Here is a 22,229-nt window from a genome sequence, read left to right on the forward strand (position 1 = left end):
CTAAGGAGTCTCCACACTGATTTCCATAATGGTTGCACCAGTCTACACTCCCACCAGCAGTGGAAAAGGGTTCCTTTTTCCCCACAGCCTCTCCAACATTTGCTGTTGGGTGATTTCTTTATGATAGCCATTCTTTCTGGGGTTAGATGATAGCTCAATGTTGTTTTAATTTGCATTTCAGGGATGGCCAGTGATGTGGAGCATTTTTTCATATATTTATTCGCTTCTTTAATTTCATCCTCTGAGAAGCGTGTGTTCATCTTGGATGCCCATTTCTGGACTGGGTCTTTAAATTTAGGGGCCCTAATGTTTTTTAGTTCTTTATAAATTCTAGAGAGCAGACCTTTGTCTGAGTACTTATTTGTCATGATTTTTCCAAATTTGTGGGTTGTCTTTTCACTTTGTTGGTAATTTCTTTTGATGTGCAAAAACATCTCAATAACAGCAGGTCCCAGTTGTGAATTCTTTCAAGTATTTCCCGTGCGATTTGATTTTTGTTCATGAACTCTTTGCCTACCCCGATGTCTTCAAGAGTTCCTCCTACTTTCTCTTCCAGGAGATTTAGTGTTTCTGTCTTAATGTTTAGATCTTTAATATGTCCTGGTTTTAATTCTTCATTTTAATAGAGTAAATGAATAGACAATATGCTCTAGTAAATAGTCTTGTGCACTTTTATTGTTTCTTCCATGCTTTTCTTCTTCTGCTGCTGCTGCCAATTTTTGAGTCTTTATTAATTCAATCTGAGATTTGCAATTTGATTTATCAGCATATTAATTTTGTAAAGAATAAACTCTGCATGATTTTATTCTTAATTCACACATAATAATTATAAATAATATGAAATGGAGAATGATATCTCAATACATGTACACATATGGTGAGTGATGGCTGGTGGTCACAGGAGGGTGACTGGCGTACCCAGCTAACTGTCATCATCTTTTGGATGCATGCAGCTAACTGCTGTTACCCACATTGTCCCGCTATGCCAGGGGACATGAGAAGCTGTGCTTCTCAGCCGAGTTCTCCTTTGTACCCACCAAACTCCCCTCTGCCCACGCTTTCCCACTCTTCCCCGACTCTGGTCACCACGATTCTGCTCTACCTCTATGAGGTCAGATTTTCTTAGCCTTATATGTTAATGAGAATGGAAGATATTTGTTAGAAGAACAATCCTGATGTCGGAAGCTCTGTGTGTTACCCACTGGGCCCCGGTGCCCTGTTGGACCCCAATTACCTTCCTTTTATGAACTATTTTCTCAGTTCCATGTTCTTTTGCTCTGTCACATGGGTCATTGTTGTCATTGTCGATGGACTTTTTGGAGAGCAAGACGTAAAGTTTTTCAAGCCATTCCGTGTCTCACAGAGACTTTGTTTTGCCTTTGCAATTAGCTGGCTGACTAATAAATATTAAGGGTCACAATACTTTTCTTAAAAACTTAATAGATGATAATTTTTGTTTTCTAACATTTAATATTTCTACAGAGTTTTTACCTGCTTGAATTTGTAGAAAAGTTAAGGGGCCAGGGAGATGGCTCAGTAGAACTAGTGCCTCCCTGGCAAGCGCAAGATCCTGAGTTTAATCTCTGGTTCCACCAAAAGAATTTGTAGAAAAGCTATTTTGTTTACTTGAGCTGTTTTAGATAATTTAACCCTTTAAAATATTTGCCTTTTACCTATAATTTAAAATGTTTTCCCTGATCTGTTTCTATATAGATAAATAATGATGGGGGATGGATGGATGGATGGATGGATGGATGGATGGATGGATGGATACATAGATGCACGGTTATAGCTTTATTTCTTTAGGACTAATCTGGCCTTTCAGTCTACACTCATAGCCACTTGCTGTAAATACATATTTAATGAAAACTTTGTTTATAGGTCATTTGATTCTTATATCTTCCCCAATCACAACAAACAACATGTTGCCTGTAACTGCTCTGTCTTTTAGGTCACTCTCTATGCGTACCTCTCTCTGTCTCTCTGTCTCTGTCTTTGTATCTCTGCCTCTGTCTGTCTCTGTCTGTCTGTCTTTCTCTGTCTCTCTCTCTCTCTGTCTCTCTCTCTCTCTCTGTCTTTTATATGTCTACTTCCAAGACCTAAGAACCTAAGATTAGGCCCCAGCGTTTCAGGTTTTCATCTTCTATGGCGCTAATTCTGTTCATCCCTCTGTAGTGGACTCTGCTCATGGGTTTGCAGCCCCACCTTACCTCGCTCGCACCCCACTTCCCAATTCTGTCGTCTGTCTGTGCCGAGCTACCGGCTTTCCACCCACTCCTGCACTCCCCTCCCGCCCCTCCGCCCAAGGGAGCCCGCGAGGGCTTCCCTGGCCCCTTCATCCTCTCGTTGCTCTTGATCTCCTTTCTCTTTATTACCAGTTGTATGGAAATACTTTTCACTTGCTCATCACCTCCTCCGCCAGACCAGGAATTCTGGACAGGCAGGCACTGCCTCTAGTTCATTTATAGCTGTGGCCTCTGGGCTTGGCAAATGGCTAGAGAACAGAAGACGCCCGATGAGGATTGAAGGTGAATAGCACACCCAGAGTGTGGGCTTCGCTTCCCTTCACTGTGCCCGTCCTGCTCTGGGGCAAAGGTTCCCCAACTTCACCCTCAAAGGGCTGCTTTATTTCTACCACCTGCACATGCTGCGCATACTATTATTTACTTGATTTTTGGATCTCATCTTCCCCTTCACTGTATGCTTGAGCCTCACCCTAAGCGATCAAACCCGTGAAAGAAGGCTGGTGGCCGGCTCCAGTTTCCTAAAGTAGACGGGCACAACCACATCAGCGTATAAAACGTACAGTCCGTCCACGAATCAGCCGTATGCGAGCCGTACTCGGCGAGCGCACTTTGGGAAGCCCTTCCTGAAGACCTGGGCAGCTGCCTCTCCTCCAGGAGTCCACGGCTTCCGGACTTAGGCTTCCATCCCTTCCCATCTTGCCATCTGACAAGACGGACGTTCCTGGTTCTGGTGCTGCCCCTTTTGCCGCCTACAGTGAGTGGCACGGTGACAAGGATTAAGGGCCCTCGGCCAGCAAGGCAGAAACCATCCCTCCCTAATGGGGTTGACAGCCTCCCTGGAGGAAAAGGCAACACATAAGCAGGTATTCAAGACAATTAGAGACCGAGCTCACCGCAATGAGGAAAATAAACCATGCGGCTTAGAGAGCCACTGGAAAGCGGTGACATTCGAAGTACAACGCGGAGAAGAGGTGAGAGCCTGGGAAGTGTCCCGTTAGGAGGAACACCACGTCCCAGAACTGGGCCTGAGAGCGGCTGCTGGCGCGGAGCTCTTGGGCTCCTTGTAGGCACACACAGAGCTTCGCCACTCCACATTCAAGCCCAGACAAGAGCCCAGCTTCGTATAGTCTGGGCAGATATTAGAAATAGGAAGAGCAGGGCCGGCCAAAGAGCTCAGCAGACTAAAGCGCCTGCTTAGGCAGATGCAGCGGCCGGGGTTCGATCCCCGGTGTGCCTTGCAGGCCCTGCCCCCGGGGCGCGCTGAGACGGCGACTGAGACCGGCGTCTGCGCGGGTTCAAACACCCCTAGCGCGGGGAGCGCCAGCCGACGACCTGGCGCCCGGCCCAGCAGCACTAACCGTTTCTCCTTCCTCCCTATCGAATCCGAAAGCCAGCCGCTGGCAGTCGCTCGCAGTTGTGGGGCTCGGCGTGCTCCGGTGTGCCGACGGCTTTCAGAAACAAAACGCAAAGGCATTTTTATACTGGCTTTCGGTGAGGGCTGTGCTCCTCAGAAGTGGATCAAACTTCTAATTTCTATGCCAACTGGGATTACAGAGTTTTGCCATCATTACACGTGCAGCTGTTCCTTTTCTTTCCCCCCCCCCATAATTTTATTGAGAAACAAATAGCAATGAGACAGTTTCAAAAATTAACACATTGCATACTCTCTTCCTAGTGGCTAATTGCTGTACAAGATGCAGACATGATATCCTATTTACAAACACTATTAGAACAAATCCTTCTATTCATTAAGAGAATGTAACTATATATCTATCCTAACCACTTTGAATACTCAGATACAAAATGGACATTCATTTGGATCCCCTTTTTTGGTTAGTTCCATCATTTGAATATTATAGATGTGTTAACTCAGCAAAATGTTCTAAAAGAGTCCAGTAGTCCATAATAGTATTGGGTCTTCCGCTTGACTGGCAGTGTCAGAAATTGTTGACCTGAGTCCCCTACAGCTCAACATAACAGCATGGCTTTACTTCTTATACTTCATTTTTATACTTTTCTGCTGGATGGTTAAGACCAAGGTAAAGCAGGACCTATGCAACAAGAGTTGTAGCTTTTGGGTCTGATAAGGTCAGTGAAAACCCCTGAGGATTTATCCCGAGATCCTGTACCTCAGGTTGTAGAACCTTTGTCAGTGTCAGCCATGTGGATGAGGCACAGAAGGCCCATGACTATCCCCAGTAAGGGAAACCAACCAACTAACAAACCAACAAAACAGCTGTGGTGGGTTGCCTACTGGTGGTTTCCTTGTCATTCCCAGATTTACTGAATCAGAATGGTATTGGTTGTGGGAGGCCCATCTGAGGATTGCTGTCAGCAGCCCAAGAGCCAGAAGCAGAGAAACTGTTGAAATGCTATTGGAGTAGCTGTTTGGAGAAGCTATCGGAGCTGTTGGAAGCCGCTAGTTTTCTTGAGCTAGCATACGAGAGGACTTTGTTATGATAGCATTCCTAGTCATTTTCTTTCTGATCAGAGGAGGATCTCAGGACCTTGTTGTCACTGAGAATAGATGCAGTACATTTTGAGGAGCTTGGTCCTCCTGTTGAGCACTGCTTCCTTTCTCCAGTGAGGAATTGCTTTTCTGGGGAAGCCTTTCTCATTAACATGCCTGATGGACACTCTGGTTTCCTCCTTGCTGGAGGATATCCTGACCCCACTGTTGCTGATGATGAGTGCTGTACCTTTCGGGGCAGCTCTGGTTCTTGCTTCCAGCATGGCTTTCTGGCTCCAGCGCAGATGCCTCAACCTGCTAGCACAGACCCTTCATCCCGCAGGCACAGGCTTCCTAGGTTTCATACTGACCTTTGCAGCTTTCCAAGGCAATACACCTGCGTGAGGCATTCTTGTGGGATCCTGCTCTCAACCTGGACTTGCCGGAGGCTTTGTTATGAGCTTGAGGTCTTCAGCTCGTCCCATGCAGGATATTTGCCGTTATACACAATTTTACAACACAGTTACCAAGGTTGTAGTTATTGCAAGGGTTAAGTGAATTATATAACATTCTCCAATGTGAATTCCACATAGCAAATGACACGGCTTTTTTTATTACGATTACATTGAGTTAAACAAGCGATATCTGTTTTAATTTAAATTTGAATAATAAAGGACTATATGTTTAGAATTATAATTTTATTTTTGACAGTTATGTAAAATCACATTTGATAAATTTATTTTCATATGAATAAAATTTTCTGCATTATTAAAAAAAAAGACTGCGAGGCATTTGCTCCATCCCTTGTAGTTGATCACCTCACACTAGGGGGCGCTGCTAGGCTGCAGGAAGTGGAGCAGGATTACAACACTCATCCCTGCAATATCATTTATCTCTGGGGACTCCGGGGAGTAAGGTTTTAATGCTTGTTGTTGTTAAAAAGTAAGTAAGCTCGTGGACTCGTGCCGTCCTTAGTTAGAGAGTTTGCACGTGCCTAGGAAACATCTGGAACGCGTGGGGACTGACCAGTCCTTAGAGGGATCTCAGTACAGATGGCAGGGGAAGAGGGGAGCTGTGTGCATGGTGTGGGCAGGGGACACTAGTCACCGAAGGCAAGGATGCTCAGCCCAGGGAGATGGGCATGCAGAGGTTGCTGGGTTGGCCGCCCTTGCCCACTGATGCCCAGAGTGGGCGGCTTTCTGTGTGGCAGCAGGGGTGTGAGTGTGACCTCGTTTAATAACCTTTTGGTCTCCAGGGAGTGCGAGGAAAGCTTTCCTGCAAAGCACAACAGGCAAGGGCAGGGTTGGGTCATCTACAGAGGATAGGAAAGGTCTGAAATTGTGGTCAGGCAGAGGGGCAGAGCCAGCTGGCCAGAGCAAGATGGTGGACCTGCCAGCCGAGGGCTGGAGGCACCCAGGGTGCAGGCAGCAAGAGGCATCTGAAGGGAAGCAACCTGCCAACTTAAGCCACCTCCCTAAAGAGGACTCTGCTTGAGTCCTCTGAGTGCAGGAATAGAGGAAGAGTGGCCAGGTCCTCCCAGCCCCCACTGCCACCCAGGAGGCTTTCTACAGGGTCTGGGCCTTTGGCCAGCATCCTGCAGTGCTGAAGGACCATCAGTCACTCTGCCTGGCAGTTGTAGCTGCAACACCTCTGCACAGGGAGAAGGGAAGAGTGGCAAGCCGCTGGAGGAAGGCTAGAAAGGAACGATGAGGAGAAAGTACGGTCACTGCCCTCCCCCAGCACCATCTCGTGTCCCACATGGCAGTGTCACTGTGGGGGTGGCTGTCACTGCCCTCCCCCAGCACCATCTCGTGTCCCACATGGCGGTGTCACTGTGGGGGTGGCTGTCACTGCCCTCCCCCGAGCACCATCTCATGTCCTTCATGGTGGTGTCACTGTGGGGGTGTCACACAATAGTAAGCTGACTTACTCTGCCCAGCTGGATGCTGGGTATAAAAAATGGGCGAGTCGCTCCCTACAGCTTTGGCAATGGCAAGAAAAGCTGAGACGGCCCTGTGCTGGCTGGGGCGGCCATCAGAAGACAGTCAGAGGTGACCGGTTGCAGCTGGTTGCAGCGTAGGGGTGGCTGTTGCTACAGCAACTGGTGGATGAGGGCCATGCAGATGAACTGAGACATACAAAGCCTGGTGGTAGGCGAAGGCGAAATATAAGTAAGTATAAGTAAAGTGTGTATAAAGACCAACAACATGTATTCCTAACATCAGAAAAACAAATTTCAAGAAGTAGGGAGTAGGCCAGTGCCCCACAAGCCACGGGAAGCTGAAGTAAGACCAGGGGCAAAAGTGGACTTGGCCTTGCAGGCCTGTGCTCAGAGACAGCTGGCTCAGGCGGCACCGGAACGAGCTAAGGACCTACGGAAGGCGAAGAGGTGGAGCCGTTAGCTTTACTTCCAGAACTTTAGCCGGGAAGGTGCGAATCACTGGACCATGGCAGAAAAGGGTGGGGAGAGGGGTGATCAGATTTCTGAAGTGAAATAAACTAGAATTAAGGGGGAAATCAGGTAGAGAAAGAGGAATCGATCACGGTTGGGCGCAGAGCTGTATGATCCACAGGGTACGCGCATCTTCTTACCGAGCCGGGACTCCCTCCAGCCAGGGGAAGTCGGTGCACTGCTGCAGGTGAGGGAGCAGCTGCAGAGTCCCCAGGCCTGAAACAGGAGCTGGGCGACTCGCACCCTCGTTTCTGCGTTCAGGGCACCCACAGCTCTTCGTGGAACGTGAATTACCCACCTCCATCGAGTGCACGGGGCACTGAGCGTGTAGCTCGCTACTCAGGCGGCAGGGACCAAGAAGGGAGCCCCCAGCGGAGGCTGGAAGAGATGGAGAATCTCGGCAGGGCCTGGTGGCTCAGGGCTGCAAGCCGGCACTCCAAGAGGCTCGGGCAGAAGGACCATCCGCTCAAGCCCGGACAATTTAATCACTTGGTGAGACCCTGTCTCAAAAATAAACATCTTTTTATTATTTTTTTAAAGAATACAAAATAGGAAAAAAAATTAGAAACAATACAAAATTTCATTAAACAAAGTAACAGGAATTCAACAAATGTTGCTGTGTTGCATGGTAGTATCTTCTAATTAGTTGTTTAGGTTACCAGATACAAACCTCAAAAGTTAGTTTAAAAAATAGCAGTCACCACAACAAAAGAGTTATAAGAAATTAAAAAGAAAAGAATAAGAATAAAAGGGGAGGAAAAGCATTAACTGCTCCTTTCAAAAAACCAGCCGAAATCAGCAGCACAGTTACCCAAACGGTCCCGCATGGTACGGCCGTCCTTTCCCTGCCCCAGTCTCTCCTCTCATCGGACAGATTCTTTCCCTCACAGCATCTAGTGTACCTTTCAGATCAGAAATAAACGTTTTTAGAAATGGGCTGGGGCCCTAGCTCGGTGCGAAGGCCCCGCGTTCAATCTCCAGCGCCACGAAACAACTAAACGAAGCCAGCAGATTCTCAGACCTGCAGGACCGGCCACCCAGCCGCGCGGCGCCTGAGAGCAGCCCTGCGCCCGGAGACACCTTCCGGGAGGCAGCAGCAGGCAGGGAGGGAGGGAAGAAGCGAAGTCAGGCTGAGACGGGGCGCCTGCGCTTGGCCTCAGGTGGAGCCCGAGGTGGGGTCCGGTTGCCTGGAAACTGGGCAGAGCCGCGCAGCAGCGAAAGCGCGCACCCGACGCCACGATCGCTCACTCGTCTCCAGCCCGAGCTGCGCATCTTCAGCCTTCCCTGGCCCTGCCGCCACCCACGCGACTCGGCCACTCCAAAGCTTCCCTGCCCTTCCTCCACACCGAGGCTCTCTTTTTCCTACAGAATATGAATGGAGACGTTTCAAAATAACTTTTTATTAGCTTGTTTTTTACATGACAAAGAATATATGCTCACTGTGAAGAGAAAAAGATCCGGTGAGTGTACCGAGGTGAAAACACAACCTCGTTCCACATTATAATCCATCTCCACCTCCCCAAGGCCAGTCGCTGAGAAAAACACTGTTAACATTTAACTGGGCTCGCTTTTAGAAAAAGCTTGTGGGTGCACACGCCAGCGCGTGTGGACATTTTCTATGCAAACAGACTTAATAACCGCACCCCACCTTGCTTTTGCCCCTTAACAATACATCCTTGGGGCTGGAGAGATGGCTCAGTGGTCTAAAGCACCTACCTGGAACAAGCTTGGCAAAGCACAGGGACCGCGGTTCAATCCCCCAGCACCACATGCCAGCCAGCCCCGCCCCCTGGTGGGCTGAGCTGGACACACACACACACACACACACACACACACACAAATGAATGTAAAATAAATAAAATTTTAAAAAAAAACCAAAAAACAATACATCCTGGACTCATGTCAGTACTTAATTTTTTTGGTTAATGTACTTAGTACGGGGTCTCACTACACAGATCGGACTCGTAGTGATCCTCCTGTTTGCAGCCTCCCAAGCGCTGGGATTACAGACGTGTGCCACAACGTCCCTTCTCAGTCGCCATCTCAGCGCGCCCAGGGGTGGGGCCAGCATGGCATGTGGTGCTGGGGATGGAACCCCGGTCCCTGCCCCTGCCTAAGCAGGTGCTTTAGTCTGCGGAGCTGTCTGGCCAGCCCTAATACTTAATTTTTAACTTATTTATTTGATACAGGGTCTCGCTACGGGGCCCACATGGCATGCGGCACTGGGGATGGAACTCGGGTCCTAGCACTTGCAGGCAGGCACTTAGACCACCGAGCTATCTGCCCAGCCCTTGTTCGAATACTTGATTGATTTGCATCATTTTTAATACCTTCATTAGGATCTGTCGTATGTCCCTGTCATAGTGTCTCTGGCTGGCCACTACTAGTGGACATGTGGGCTGTCACTGTCCCTTTTTATCACGACATCCCAGGAGTTAGGTCTACACTAGCCACTATAACGAGCCAAGCTTAGATCCCGCTCTCAGGAGGGCAGAGAAGGTGTTTCCTATTTGTAGGAAATCTTTCGTTCTCCTACTTTTTAGACTTTCCCCTTTCTAGGGCCGCAGAATGCTCTGCAGCCCTGTCAAGAATCAGGGATGCATTGGGGAGAAAGCTTGGCGGCCTAAGTACCTGCCTGGCGGGTGCAAGCCCCTGGTTCCCTCTCCCATACCACATGCTATGCTGGCCCTGGAACACAAGATGTGCCAAAACTGGGTGTGGCTGCACTCTGTAATCTCAGCACTGGGGAGGCTGAGACAGGAGGATCGCTATGAGCCTGCACTGCACAGTGAGATCCTGTACCAAATAAACAAATAAAAATGAACAGTTAGACATGGCTCCTGCTCTGGATGCAAAGGGTACTGGGAAAGGCAGCCACTGGCTGGCAGCCACGCTCTGGGAGCAGCTCGAAGCTGCGAAGGGAGGAGTGAAGGGCGTCCCTAGTGGACGCCCACTGTCGGTGCCACAAATGTCCCAGAGACCATCTTTGCAGTTCGTCGTGTGCAAATTTGTGTGAATACCCTTCCAGAAGCAGTCTTTCTGGATCTAGGAGTTTATTTGCTTTAATCCAGCAGATCATCTCAAATTCCCTCCTACAACCTCGGCAATGTGCACAGCAGCCAGTACGAGGAAGGTGTTTGTCCCGCGTGCGGCCGCCAGAAGGGTAACTACTCCAACTTGGCAAAATACATCTCCTGGCCTTATAGGTGAATAATGCGACCTGATTATGGTTGTACTCTGCGTTTCTTTAATTTTCAGAGATAGAGTATGTTGGCAGATTTCGGGGTAGGATGCTTTTAGTTTTGTTTTGTGTTTGTTTGTTTGTTTGTTTGTTTTCATGTTCATTTCCATTCCTGGCTCTTCTACCCACGCTTTTCTTGTGGCCTGTTTTCCTTTCTTCTGTTGGCAGGCTCTCACTGACTGGCAGGAAGTATGAAAAGATACATACACGTATAAATACCTGGATCCAGGTGTGAGCTGCCCCTCCGCTCCTCCAGCGTACACGCTACGGATATCTTTCCAATTACATTCCTCTTATTTTATTTATGATATTGTTCCATTCCAACGACTTACATTTTTTAAAATGCAGTCTAACTTTTCAATCTTTCCCTCGTCCTGGGCCTAGAGAGGCTGTCCACGTGCCCAGATTAATCTTTCATGCTCTCGCGATTCCTTCCAGTGCTGAAGTCGCTCTTGAATCCAGAGTCCGCTACTGTGTTGCTCTGGCGATTTGCTTTAGCTCTTTGTGTTTAGTTTCCTGGAGCCTAAAGCAGGGACAGCCAGAGGCCCTGATTCCTAGAGTTACGGAGTAGTGAGAGAGAGACGGCTCACACAGAGCCGGCCTGCCGCCCGGCCAGTTCACACACAAGTGCTGGCTGGTGGCTTCCATCCAGGCTCGTGACCACATGTGTGTCTGCTGTCTGCCGCACACGCATTTCTTATGGTTAGCAGGTGACAAGACTTCTGCCAAAAGGACTCTTGATTCCTAATTCTGGATGCATAACCAGCCGTAAGATAAGACACCCCACTGTCCTGTTGCAGACCCACCAGGAAGTGTCGCTACCACTCAGCAGGCCTCCGGGCAAATCCCATAGCAACAGGGTGTGGGTGAAGGAACTGGCTCTGCTGGGGGTCACAAGCCAAAAGTCACAATAAAAGGGAAAGCGGGCTGGCCGCCCTTCCTGAACCTAGACAACTGTGGGTTTCTGGCCCAGGGAAGGAACGCTGCCCCTCCACACATCCCACACAGCGCCTGGTCCTGGCCAGTGTGGCGGGGGTGGGTAGTTCAGTGGTAGGGAGCTTGCTTAGTGTAGCTAAGCTGGCTCTGGGCTGGTTCCCCAGCACTGAAAACAGGCAACAGCAACGACAGCGCTGACAACATTTCCTATCTTATATGGCAGAGATAAGAGCAGCCTTGTCGGTAGGAAGACGCTCAAGTGACTGATTGAGCTGGTTACCACAGACAGCTAGCTGCCCAGCCCACCTCCTGGACACCATGAGCACCCATGGGAACTGGGTTCAGCCCTACATACTCCTGCCAGAGGCCGGGAAGCTAGCTGCCAGTTCTTGTGGGGAGCTGAGCCCCCTCCACAGGGAAATGGGGACTGCATCCCTGTCGATCCCAGTAGGCCCACAAGGCTGCAAGCTCCTTGAGAAAAGAAGACTGCACCTCATACACCTTTATCCCTGGCATTTAGCAGGTGCTAAGTAAGTTCTTGCCCCCTGAATGGACACATGAATACATACCAGGAACCGAGCTAGGCGCTGTTGGTGTAGGAGACGCGGCCATTAGGGTCCCTACCCTCAGGGACCTTACCCTCTAGCGGGACTCAGATGGAGCTTTTAATGGAGTATGTCTGGGTGCTATAGAAGAACAAGGGTGGACAGCGTCTCACTCTTCTGAGCAGGTGCTGGTGACAGGGGCACAGTCAGGGGACATCACGGGAGAGCCTCGAGGGAGGCTGGGGAAGGAAGTTTTGCCAGAGAGGTTAGGGAGGCTGCGCAGCACGGGCACAGTGTCAGAGCCTCCTTCACATGGAAAAGAAAGCGTTCAGGGAAGGCGAGACTGGCCTTTGAACAGCCCAGCCTAGTCAGAGTCCAGGGTGGCCACAGCCAGGATCCAAAGAGCCGCACAAACCCTGGCATCAAGCGAGCAGTGAAGGTTGAGTGAGGGATTTCAAGCGAGGCCTTCCTTTTGCTCCCGGGGCCCGTAAGAGGAGGCCCTGGGGCTGTACACCTCTGTAAGGGAGCAGCCTCACGGTGCTGAGCTCCACTGCACACAACCGGATGAAGATAAATGGGCACAGGCGCCGCCCCTGGCATGGGCACGGCACGTGTGGCGGGGTGACTTTTAAGAACCAGTTCCTTTCAGTGAGGCCTTTTTCCTCCTCTTCTGATCCCAATTGTCCCTCCAGACCTGTAATGATTTTCAAGGGTCCTGGTTGCCTGGTTAGGAGATCATAAAAAACCAAAGTCCCCGGCAGCCGGGTCTTCCACGGCGTTTACGCAGCGTGCTCACACTTGGCAGAAAGTGAACTTTCCAGGGCATCGTCTAAGTGATAACCGGAGCTGTGTGCTTCCTGTGAGTGGCCACCAGTGGCCTGTTCAGACAAGCTCCCACATGTAGGCACACTCAGAATGTTCCTTTGTGGACAGCGGGGGCCGAGGAACGGCGCCTGCTCCAGGAGGTGGGTGGCCAGAAATGTCACTTCTCAGGACCATGAGAAAATGTGTGGAGTTTTTTTCAAGTAAGTAACACAGGAAGTGTGTGATGTCCGCCTTCGGGCAGTAAAGCGTGGAATCCTGGGCCTTGGGAAGGGCGAGGCATCTCCACTAGGTGACGACTACTCGGTTCTGCTTCACTATGGGCAAGCCCTAGATTTTTTCCTTTGACAAACATTTTCTAAACGCCTACTAAGTGCCAGTTCCTTCTAGGTGCTGAGGATCCAGCAGTGGAAAAGACAGGAAAACCCCTAAGATTGGAATTTACAACCTATGGTGGCAGTGGAGCAAGGGACCCTAGCGTGCAAGAATACGATGTATTGGTCATGAGTGTGATCCTTTGAGGCACGACACTACCTTTCTGAAGGTTGTGCTCCCTGAGCTTCGCTGACCATAAGAATCGTAAAGGGAGCTTGTTGGAAATACAGATCTGGGGGCTCCAGCCCCCACCCACTGAGCAGCAGTGTGCAGGACAGGAGCACAGGGAATTTTTCTCTAAGCCACGCCCTAGTCGACACCCATAGCAATCGCAGTAAAGGCCTGCGGCTTAAGGAACCCCTGTCTGCAGCTGTGCTTCTTGTTTCGGCGATCATGGGGAGTGCTACAGCCGCACGTCCCTGGACTCTGAGCCCAGGGATTCTGCTCTGATCAGTCTGGCTTGGGACCCAGGCATTTGCATTCTTGCAAAAGCTCTTCAAATAACCACACTGCAGGGCCTCGGGCCTCCAGCCGGGGGCACAAGCAAAGGGCAGCACAGAGATGGCGTGAGAGGTGCCCCTTCCAGCCCCACTTTACTGTCCTAACTGTGGAAGTTTTAGTCAAAGTGGAGCTGGGACAACCCATCTTCCCCCACTTAGCCTACAACCACAGCACCCAGGTGTACAGTGAATTCTTAAAAACCACAAAAATATCTCCTCCAGGACTAACTGCCAAAGCCTGCTCAAGGCCCGAACACTAAAGAAATGCTTTTGGATCCAGCACTGAGAGCCCCTAAGGCCATGCTAGGGATTGGGAAGGTGGCAGAAGCACCAGGAGTGTGGCCTTAGGGCAATGGAGGGGACCTTGGAAGGGGTGTCAGAGGCTCAGCTCTTTCCTATTCCTCCCTTTGTGCTTCCTGACTGAGCAGTAACAAGCTGCCTCACCACACACACCGCCATGATGCACTACGGTACCACAGATCCAAAGGCCACAGGGCCAACCAGTCATGGACTGGAGCCTCCGAAGAATGAGCCAAAGAAGTCTTGCCCTTCTTACAAGTCAGTTGTACCTGCTGTGTCAGTAAGCATTTTACTAGAGGAACAGATTCAACACAAGATGTAAAAACCTGTAAGAAATTACAAGATTAGCTTACAACAGCAGTCAGCCACAGAGTCGGATGAGGAAGTGTGCAGAGGGCGTGCGTGCACTGGAGACTGAAGGACTCAGTCCAAGGTGTGGAGCTCCCTGCAGCGCTCCGTGCAAGTCCGTATCAGGAGGCTGATGGGTCTGCGATGGAAGGCGGGTGAGTCTACACCAGGATCAGGATCAGAGGCCCAAGAGTGCCACATCCGAGCTGACTGGGAAGACCGGAGCTCCTCCGAGGAAGTAGAGTGCCGCATCCTTTCTCAATTCCTTTTTATATCTAAGTGATGAGTCACTCTAGGGCGGGGCCTCTACACCGAAGAGTGGAGCTGATGAGCAGACTCAGTTAAGTTCTTACCTTCTCAAGCTGACACAGTGTGTCAACCACTACACCAGCCACTCCTTACACAGTGGAACCTGGAGTGACACCGCCTCTTCTCAGCCGGCGCTCGCCTCTGATCCTGCAAGCGGGAACTGAGCGCCTACGTGTGCCAGGTAATGCGCTTAGAGGGCAAACGACCAAGAAGCATTCTTGCTGCTAACGGTGTGTTGCTATAAAAGGGGCACAGCTAACAGTTACCGCGAGGCGGGGCAAGGCCGCTTGTGGGTCTGCAAAGCCCCAAGAGACCACAAGGCAGGCTCACGGAGGTGTAAAAGTTTAGTTGAACTTGGGAAGACAAATAGGCATCCACGTGGCAAGAAGACAAGCCAAAAGATCGAGAATCGTAGAAACAAACCAGAACCCAGCAAGTGCACACCAGACATGAAAGAACAGGACGTTTGGGGAGGGGATTTGGTGTTCACGGGTGTGAGCGCTGGGTTACCAGGAATTGGCAAGGGATGCCTTCTAGAAACGAAAGCAGGATACTCACATCCAGGGAATGTGTGTTTTATGTGAAGGCATTCTGTAGGTTGGCACGATTGGCTTTGCTTTAAAATGTTTTCCCTGACCATAGAGCGCAGGGCGGATTGAAAAGGAAGGCTCAGTAGAAGCCTGGAGGTCAGAGGAAATCTGTGGTCAGAGGAGATGACAGAGGCATTGGGCTATGCGAGTGGCTGGGAGAAGAGGATGGAGACTGGAGAGCCGGGAAAGGAAGCGTCCAAGAATGGAGAGCAGAAAAGTCTCAGGGCTTTTCTCATTTTGTAGGAATATTATTTGCAAAAGCATTCAAAGGAGCAAAGTAAGCGTGGGGAGGCAAGTGGTGAGTTTAGCTGTTGGAGTGAGGTATTTGGTCCATGGACATCGTTTGACTTTCCAATTAAGAGCACAGAAAAGTTGTGAATTGTATTCAGTTGTGGCGCTGTGAATGAAGAAGAATGGCCAGAGAAGGAAGAAGTCAACGAGGAGGTTCTACGAAATGAGAAATGCGCAAGGCTGACCATTGCAAAGGTTCAGATTGTTTGTAAAGAGTTGGGGACTGGAAAAGGAGGTCATGGCTTTGAAGCATGACTGGGTTAGACAGATTATACAGCTTCATTTAAACCTCAGAAATGCTGGTGGAGATTCCACGTGCTGTGGCTTGTGGCACGCTCCGGAGAGAGAGCCACAGATCAGATGCATCCTACCCAGGCTTCACGGAGTTTCTAATTAGGAGAAGTAGATGCAGCTTCTGTAGGAAAGCAGAAACCAGGTCATAGAAGATAGAGGTGCAAGCAATGGAAACCAACTTTTACCTACATCCACAATCATTTATAGGAAGGCTGTGTACTGACACAAAATCGTGAAGAATGTGGAGGACTACCGTCTCGGAAGAACACACAGAACCGGGTGTGGTAGTAGATACCTAGCACAGTGCTAACTTAATCCTAGCACTCAGGAGACCCTGTCCCAAAACAGAGGGGAGTGGGGCCTGGGAATGTAACTCAGTGTGGAAGCCCCGAGTTCAATCCCCAGTAGCACAGAAAATACCAAGGGGACCCCAGGGATTTAAAAACAAACCGTGACGGGGAATCTCTTCCAGGGCAGCATGTCTGGTTGGAAGAGCTCCCTGCTCAACATTTGTAGTCTTTGTAACATAGTTGCTGGCATCCACTGGCCCCAGCTCCGTCACCTACCCACTCTTCAGCCCACCGAAGTTTTGTCCAAGGCAGGAGGGGTAGTTCCTCTGAGAAAAATCTGGGGGCTGGAACCAGATGCAAATTGTCACTGAGCAAGCTTAAACAACAGATGGGAGGCAAGTCCAGACAGTGAGTGCTGCACTGTTCTTCCAGTAATTTCTGCAGAGCTGCCCAGACAAAGCAAGGAGGCAGATGTGTAAGAGGGTTACAGGGTGAGGGGAAAGTTCGGCTGTTTTGTAGCAGCTGGAAGCAAGTGAGCGAAATTCAATCTGAAACATAATGAGAGAAGATGCACCTCGAGGCCCGTCTAATACCCCACTCCCATGCACACGGAGTGAGGAGTGTACGTGCACTCTCCCTATACGCCGTCATCAGCAGCCCCCAGGAAACCTTTCCAATGGCCTAAGGAGAAACAAGCATTCAAGTGTGTCCTCGGGTGGAACAGAGAAAATGTGGCTTGCGCAGGGGCCTTTGGTTTGGGACAGGACTACAGTGAGCTTATGCAGAGTCTGGTTCTTATATTTTAGGATTTGTCTCTTGGTCTTGCCGGTTAGCAGGTAGAATGCGGAGCTTTGCGCTAGTCCCCGGGGGGAGGGATGATGTGCCACTCTGACTAGCACTGGGGTTTCTCAGAATTTCCCAAACTGGTAATGAAGGAGACATTAATTGATGCTCCTGGCTTAAGTTCATTGAATACACGTGGGAGGTGCCGCGCCCACAGTTCCTGTCCTGGTTATTCTCTAGTGTACAAACATTGCTGGCCTATCAAGTAAGCTACCTCTTTGTGTTGCTGGCTCTACCTGCTAACCGGCAAGACCAAGAGACAAATCCTAAAATATAAGAACCAAGTCAGTAACCTCATATGTCAATAAGCCTCATAGAGTTGGAAGTCCTTAGAGAGTTTAAACCCACTGCCACATGCATAATACTGTCTACTCTCATTATAAACCCCTCACAACACTGTGGGCCAAGATCAGGGAACATACCTGAATTTCTAAGAAAACCCATTCAAGGAATTCTATTCAGGTGCATTGTGATTGTTCATAATGATATCCTATATTAATCGGTCTACTAAACACCATTAAAACTCTCTTCTGACAGTGTCCATATAGACTGTGGGCAGGGACAAAATGTCACTTGTTCCAGCCTGGTTGCACTGTGCATTTGTGGACTGATAGAGTTAATGGGTGGGTTTTCTGGGATGGCTGGAGAGCAAGTGATCCAAACACAGGTGGACGAGTGAGCCCCTGTGACCCTGGGCCCCTCTGGTAGATGCCAACTGGTGGTCAACTTGCTATTCCCAGCAGAGCTGAGCTAGCATAGTGCTGGGTGTGGGAGGCCCAGCTGAGGGTGGTTGCCAGCAGCGTAAGAGGCAGAACTGGAGGAGAAGAACAAAGGCTGTTAGGGAAGCTATTGGAGCTATTGGGAGCTGCTGGTTCTCTTTGGCTATTCTGCTGTAGGACCTTGTCTCACTGGCTTTCCTGACGCACTTGGCTGTGCTTGTCAGAGGAGGATCTTGGGACCTCCTTGTCAGTGAGGATGGGTGCAATTCATTTTGAGGGAGCTCTGCTCCTCACCTTGAGCATTGCCACTTCCTGGGTCCAGATGGTGCACTGCTCAGCCTCCTGGAGAAGCTTGTCCTGTTGGCTTTCCTGATGGGAACTTGGCTTTTCTCATTCTCAGAGGAGCTCGGGACCTCGCTGTTGCTCAGGATGGCTCTTGGGGGGAGCTCTGGGGCTTACCTGGGCATCGCTTCCTGCCTCCAATCCAGATCCCTCAGCCTGCTGGCACAGATCCTTCACCCGACTGGCACAGACTTTCTAGCATCCACCACTGACCCTTGGGCCCTCCCAGCGCAGATCCATGAAGCAGACCAGCATGAGACATTGTCGTGGGCTCTAGGCCTTCAGTAGCACTTGTGGGAGGCCCTGTTACGAGCTCTGGGTTTTCAGCCGGACTCATGCAGGATATTAGGGTCCAGGCCCTTGGCTGGAGTCTTTGGTCTGTAGTGTGTGGACAGATTCCCTGCACTCTTTGTATTTGGGTGTTTTTTTGTTTTTTTTTTTTTCTTGTGATGTGTTATAAAAATAACCTTATAAAATATGTCCTGTATTGCCTTGTTCTCCTTGCAAAATCCCAAAGCATGACAGTCCCTGAAGCCAGCAGGGGGGGCCCAGGATGTGGCCAGGCAAAGACTGAGCTCCAGAGAAGAGGGGAGTCGAAGGAGTGCAGAGGTGACAGCTGGCGGCTACACGTGCAGAAGGGGCAGGTGACAGGAGGGGGCAGGAGCTTCTGGTGGGAAACTGGAGCAGTTGCCATGATGGGCGAGCGTGTGAAGACAGAAAAGCAGGTGATCTGGCAGTGCCAAGGCTGCAGCCAAAGCTGGGACTGATGAGCACATCGGGGCAGCGTTTCCACTCACTGCCCCTTGGTGCCCAGAGACAGAACTGGAAAGAGTGAGGGTGGAGTGCCGTGTCATAGAGGCCGGGAGAGCGAGGAAGTTAATGATGAGGGTGATGCTATTGGAATAACTGTTAATCAGGCCCAGGAAAGGGATGGAAAAAAGTGAAATTACAGGGGTCATAGGTGGCTTTGACAGTGGCATAATGCGTTTGAGACTCGGTACAGGTGGAAAGTTGTGATCCGCAGTTCCCTATGGCTGCCATAAACCGAGGAGCAGAGCACGACCTGTGTCTACTCCTTCACAGTTCAGAAGGCCAGCCGTTCAGACTTCAGGAGCACACGTCTCAGGAGGGTGCAGCCTTCCTGCCCCCGGGCTCTGGGGGCCGACTCTGGTGTCCTCTGCTTGCACATTGTTGCTCCACACCCTGCCTTTCTTTTTAGGTAGTCATTTTCCCCGTTGTCTCTTCACTTAAAGGGACACTCATCATTGGATTTGGGTCCCCCCAATCCAGGGTGATTTTACCTGTAGGTTCTTAGTTCCATCTGCAGAGACTTCAAGTAAGGCCCCCTCAGGTCACACCCGGGGTCTAGGTGGATGTAGCTGGAGGCTCTTCATCCAGCCCACTGTGTTTCGTGTTTCATGGGGAGTGAAATGTTGCACCTAAGCCTTTCAAAGTCATGAGATTTCAATGACAAAACCCAAGAGGTGCTGTGTGTAGGAATTGCTGAAGACAAATGGCGGTGTTTGGGGTAGGTAAGATCAGAGAACTAGGAGGCCAGCTCATTAGGTAGAGGCACTGTGTCCCATAGGAGCTGCGGAGCGGAAGGCTAGCAGGCTCTGTCTTCCTGAGGCGTGAAAGGACAGAGGCCAGGGGTTGGTAATCAGAGTACGAGGAATGGGCAGAAGGGGACTGAAGTGTTTCTTAGTCCTGCCTTAGAATTGACAGAAGAGCTTTTAAGAAGTACCCAACTTAGTTTGAATCAACTGCTCTAGGAAAGAGCCCAGATACCTTTATTTTAAAAAGAAAGTTTAAAATAAAAATACCCCTAGAAAACTGCATCGTTCTCACGTACAGCCAAAATCAAGCAGTACTAGTGTGAGAGAAGAACATGGCCGTGAGCCAAAAGCAACGATGGGAAGCAGGGCGTTCGCCTCTGAAGGCCTGAAAGGGGCTTGCTGGGCAGGCGATTCTCAGCTTCCCACCTCATCTCCAGCAGAGCCAGGAGATGAAGTAAACAAGGCAGAGGAGAGCAGCCACCTGCCTCGCTCGGGCGGCCTCTGACCCTGGCGTTCTGGGCTTCATACAACCTCCACAGAAGATTTATTTCTGATGTTTTCTCAACAGGAGAAGATGCCAGGAATCATCTCTAGAACAGTTGCTCTTCGTGCAAAACAAGCGTTTTTCCCCTCCTACCCCCGAAAAGATTTGCTTAATATATTTGGAGCAATATCTCTTCCAGAACAATATTCAGTGGCTTACTTTGTATTTTGAATATGCATTAAATGCATTAAAATTTTCAAGCAGTGTAAAAGATTATAAAAGACAAAGTGATTCTCATTTAGCCTTCCTCTCCTGCCTCTACACCCACCTCAGCCTGCCTCCCCTGAGGCAGCTAGTTTTACCAGTTTCTTGTGGATCCTTCCTGAGGTACACACAGCTATACCTTGCCTGTCTTTATTAAAGCTACACAGTTACTCCTTAGTATCCTTTGGAAATGGTTCGAGACCTCCCTACCCTTCCCCCACCCCCGCTCCCCTGCCCCCACCCGCCAGGAGGCGCTGAAATCCACCAGAGCTCAAGTTTGTATAGAGATGTACCAGTGATGCGTAGCTTCCTCGGTTCAGCCATGATCCTGGTGTTAGCCAAGTTGCATGAGAACAAACAAGGTCAGCGTTAGGCTCAGGGTGGACCTTACGGGGAAATGATGCAGTTCTCGTCCAGGTCAGTTTACTACCAGAATCGTGGGGAGCACTGGGTTTACGGGCTCTGATGCCACTGTACGTGTTTGCCCATAACCTGTACACACCCTCCTGTACCCCTAAGGCACGTCTGCATGACCCCTAAGTTCTAATACAATGTAGATGACATGTAAGTAGCCATTCTATCGTACTGTTTATGAATAACAAGATGAAAGTTCATAAGACGCAGTTTTTCCCCGAGTATTTTTAATGAGCAGCTGGTGAATCTGCAAAGAACTCTTACACATGGAGGGCCACTGCAGGTGGGAAGTTGCTCCCTATTCATGCTTAGAGACACACCTGACTCCTTTAATTGGCTAATCCGCAATTTATTCAACCCATACTGATGGATGTTTGGGTTATTTTCCCTCTTAAAGCAAATCAGTGAAAGATATCTATGAAAACCAACACTGAGTTGCCTCTTCACTGGGCGCCAAACCAGGCTGTGCGGCCCAGGGGAGGGGCTGGCAGCGGCTTGGGGCTCCTGCTCCGGTGCTCGGACCCCCACTAACGATGCGCTGCTTCTGCCCACAGGAGCCTGATGCCCAGGACGCTGGAGACCCAGATCACGCTGGAGAAGACGCCCAGTTATTTTGTCACCCAGGAGGCCCCCCGCCGCATCTTCAACATGTCCCGGGACACCAAGCTCATCGTAGTGGTGCGGAACCCGGTGACCCGCGCCATCTCGGACTACACGCAGACGCTCTCCAAGAAGCCCGACATCCCCACCTTCGAGGGCTTGTCCTTCCGCAACCGCACGCTGGGCCTGGTGGACGTGTCCTGGAACGCCATCCGCATCGGCATGTACGCGCTGCACCTGGAGAGCTGGCTGCGCTACTTCCCGCTGGCCCAGATCCACTTCGTGAGCGGAGAGAGGCTCATCACCGACCCCGCGGGCGAGATGGGGCGCGTGCAGGACTTCCTGGGCATCAAGAGGTTCATCACGGACAAGCACTTCTACTTCAACAAGACCAAAGGATTCCCGTGCTTGAAAAAGACACAGTCGAGCCTCCTGCCTCGATGCCTGGGCAAATCCAAAGGCAGAACTCACGTGCAGATCGACCCCGAGGTGATCGACCAGCTGCGGGAATTTTATAGACCTTATAATATTAAATTTTATGAAACCGTGGGGCAGGACTTCAGGTGGGAGTAAGCTTCATCTCGTCCATGAGGTTGCTGCCTGCGGCTCTGGGGCTCCTCTGCGCTCCACAGACTTGGCCTCCAGCCCACTTCCCATCTTGGGTTCCAGCTTTTGGAGCCAGGCGGTTCCCAAGGCCAAGGCCGCAGGCCCTGGAGGTTCCCGCCTCTAGTTCTCACCAATCTGTCCAGGCAAATCCGATTTGCCTCTGACACATCCATTCAGTCCCCCAACTGTCTCCCTCCCATCTGTAGGAGGCCTTGAGCGGGCTGCTCTCAGCAGAGCGGGTCTTCAGTGATCGTGCAAAGTGCAAGTGGTGATGGCTGCACAGCCACGAACACAACTGCTGTTGCTGTCACTGCCCACCAGGAAGGGACTTGTTGATTCCGAGTGGCATGCACTTCCTCTCTGAGCTTCTCTCCCCAGAGCAGCCTGGGTGGTGGGAGGCGACAGCCTCCTCA

At 50.4% G+C, this 22,229-nt stretch overlaps 1 protein-coding gene across 1 annotated transcript in view; it reads left to right on the top strand.

Moving 5' to 3' along the window:
• Hs3st2 (heparan sulfate-glucosamine 3-sulfotransferase 2) overlaps positions 1 to 21,783 on the top strand; it is a 98,655-nt gene extending 76,872 nt beyond the window's left edge. The window contains exon 2 of the mRNA XM_004622883.1: positions 21,165 to 21,783. Coding sequence (XP_004622940.1) covers positions 21,165 to 21,783 — 619 coding nt within the window. The remainder of the gene's footprint in view (positions 1 to 21,164) is intronic.
• The last annotated feature ends 446 nt before the right edge of the window (positions 21,784 to 22,229 follow it).

Source organism: Octodon degus, unplaced genomic scaffold, assembly GCF_000260255.1.
Source record: "Octodon degus isolate 3935 unplaced genomic scaffold, OctDeg1.0 scaffold00001, whole genome shotgun sequence".
Lineage (NCBI taxonomy): Eukaryota > Metazoa > Chordata > Mammalia > Rodentia > Octodontidae > Octodon > Octodon degus.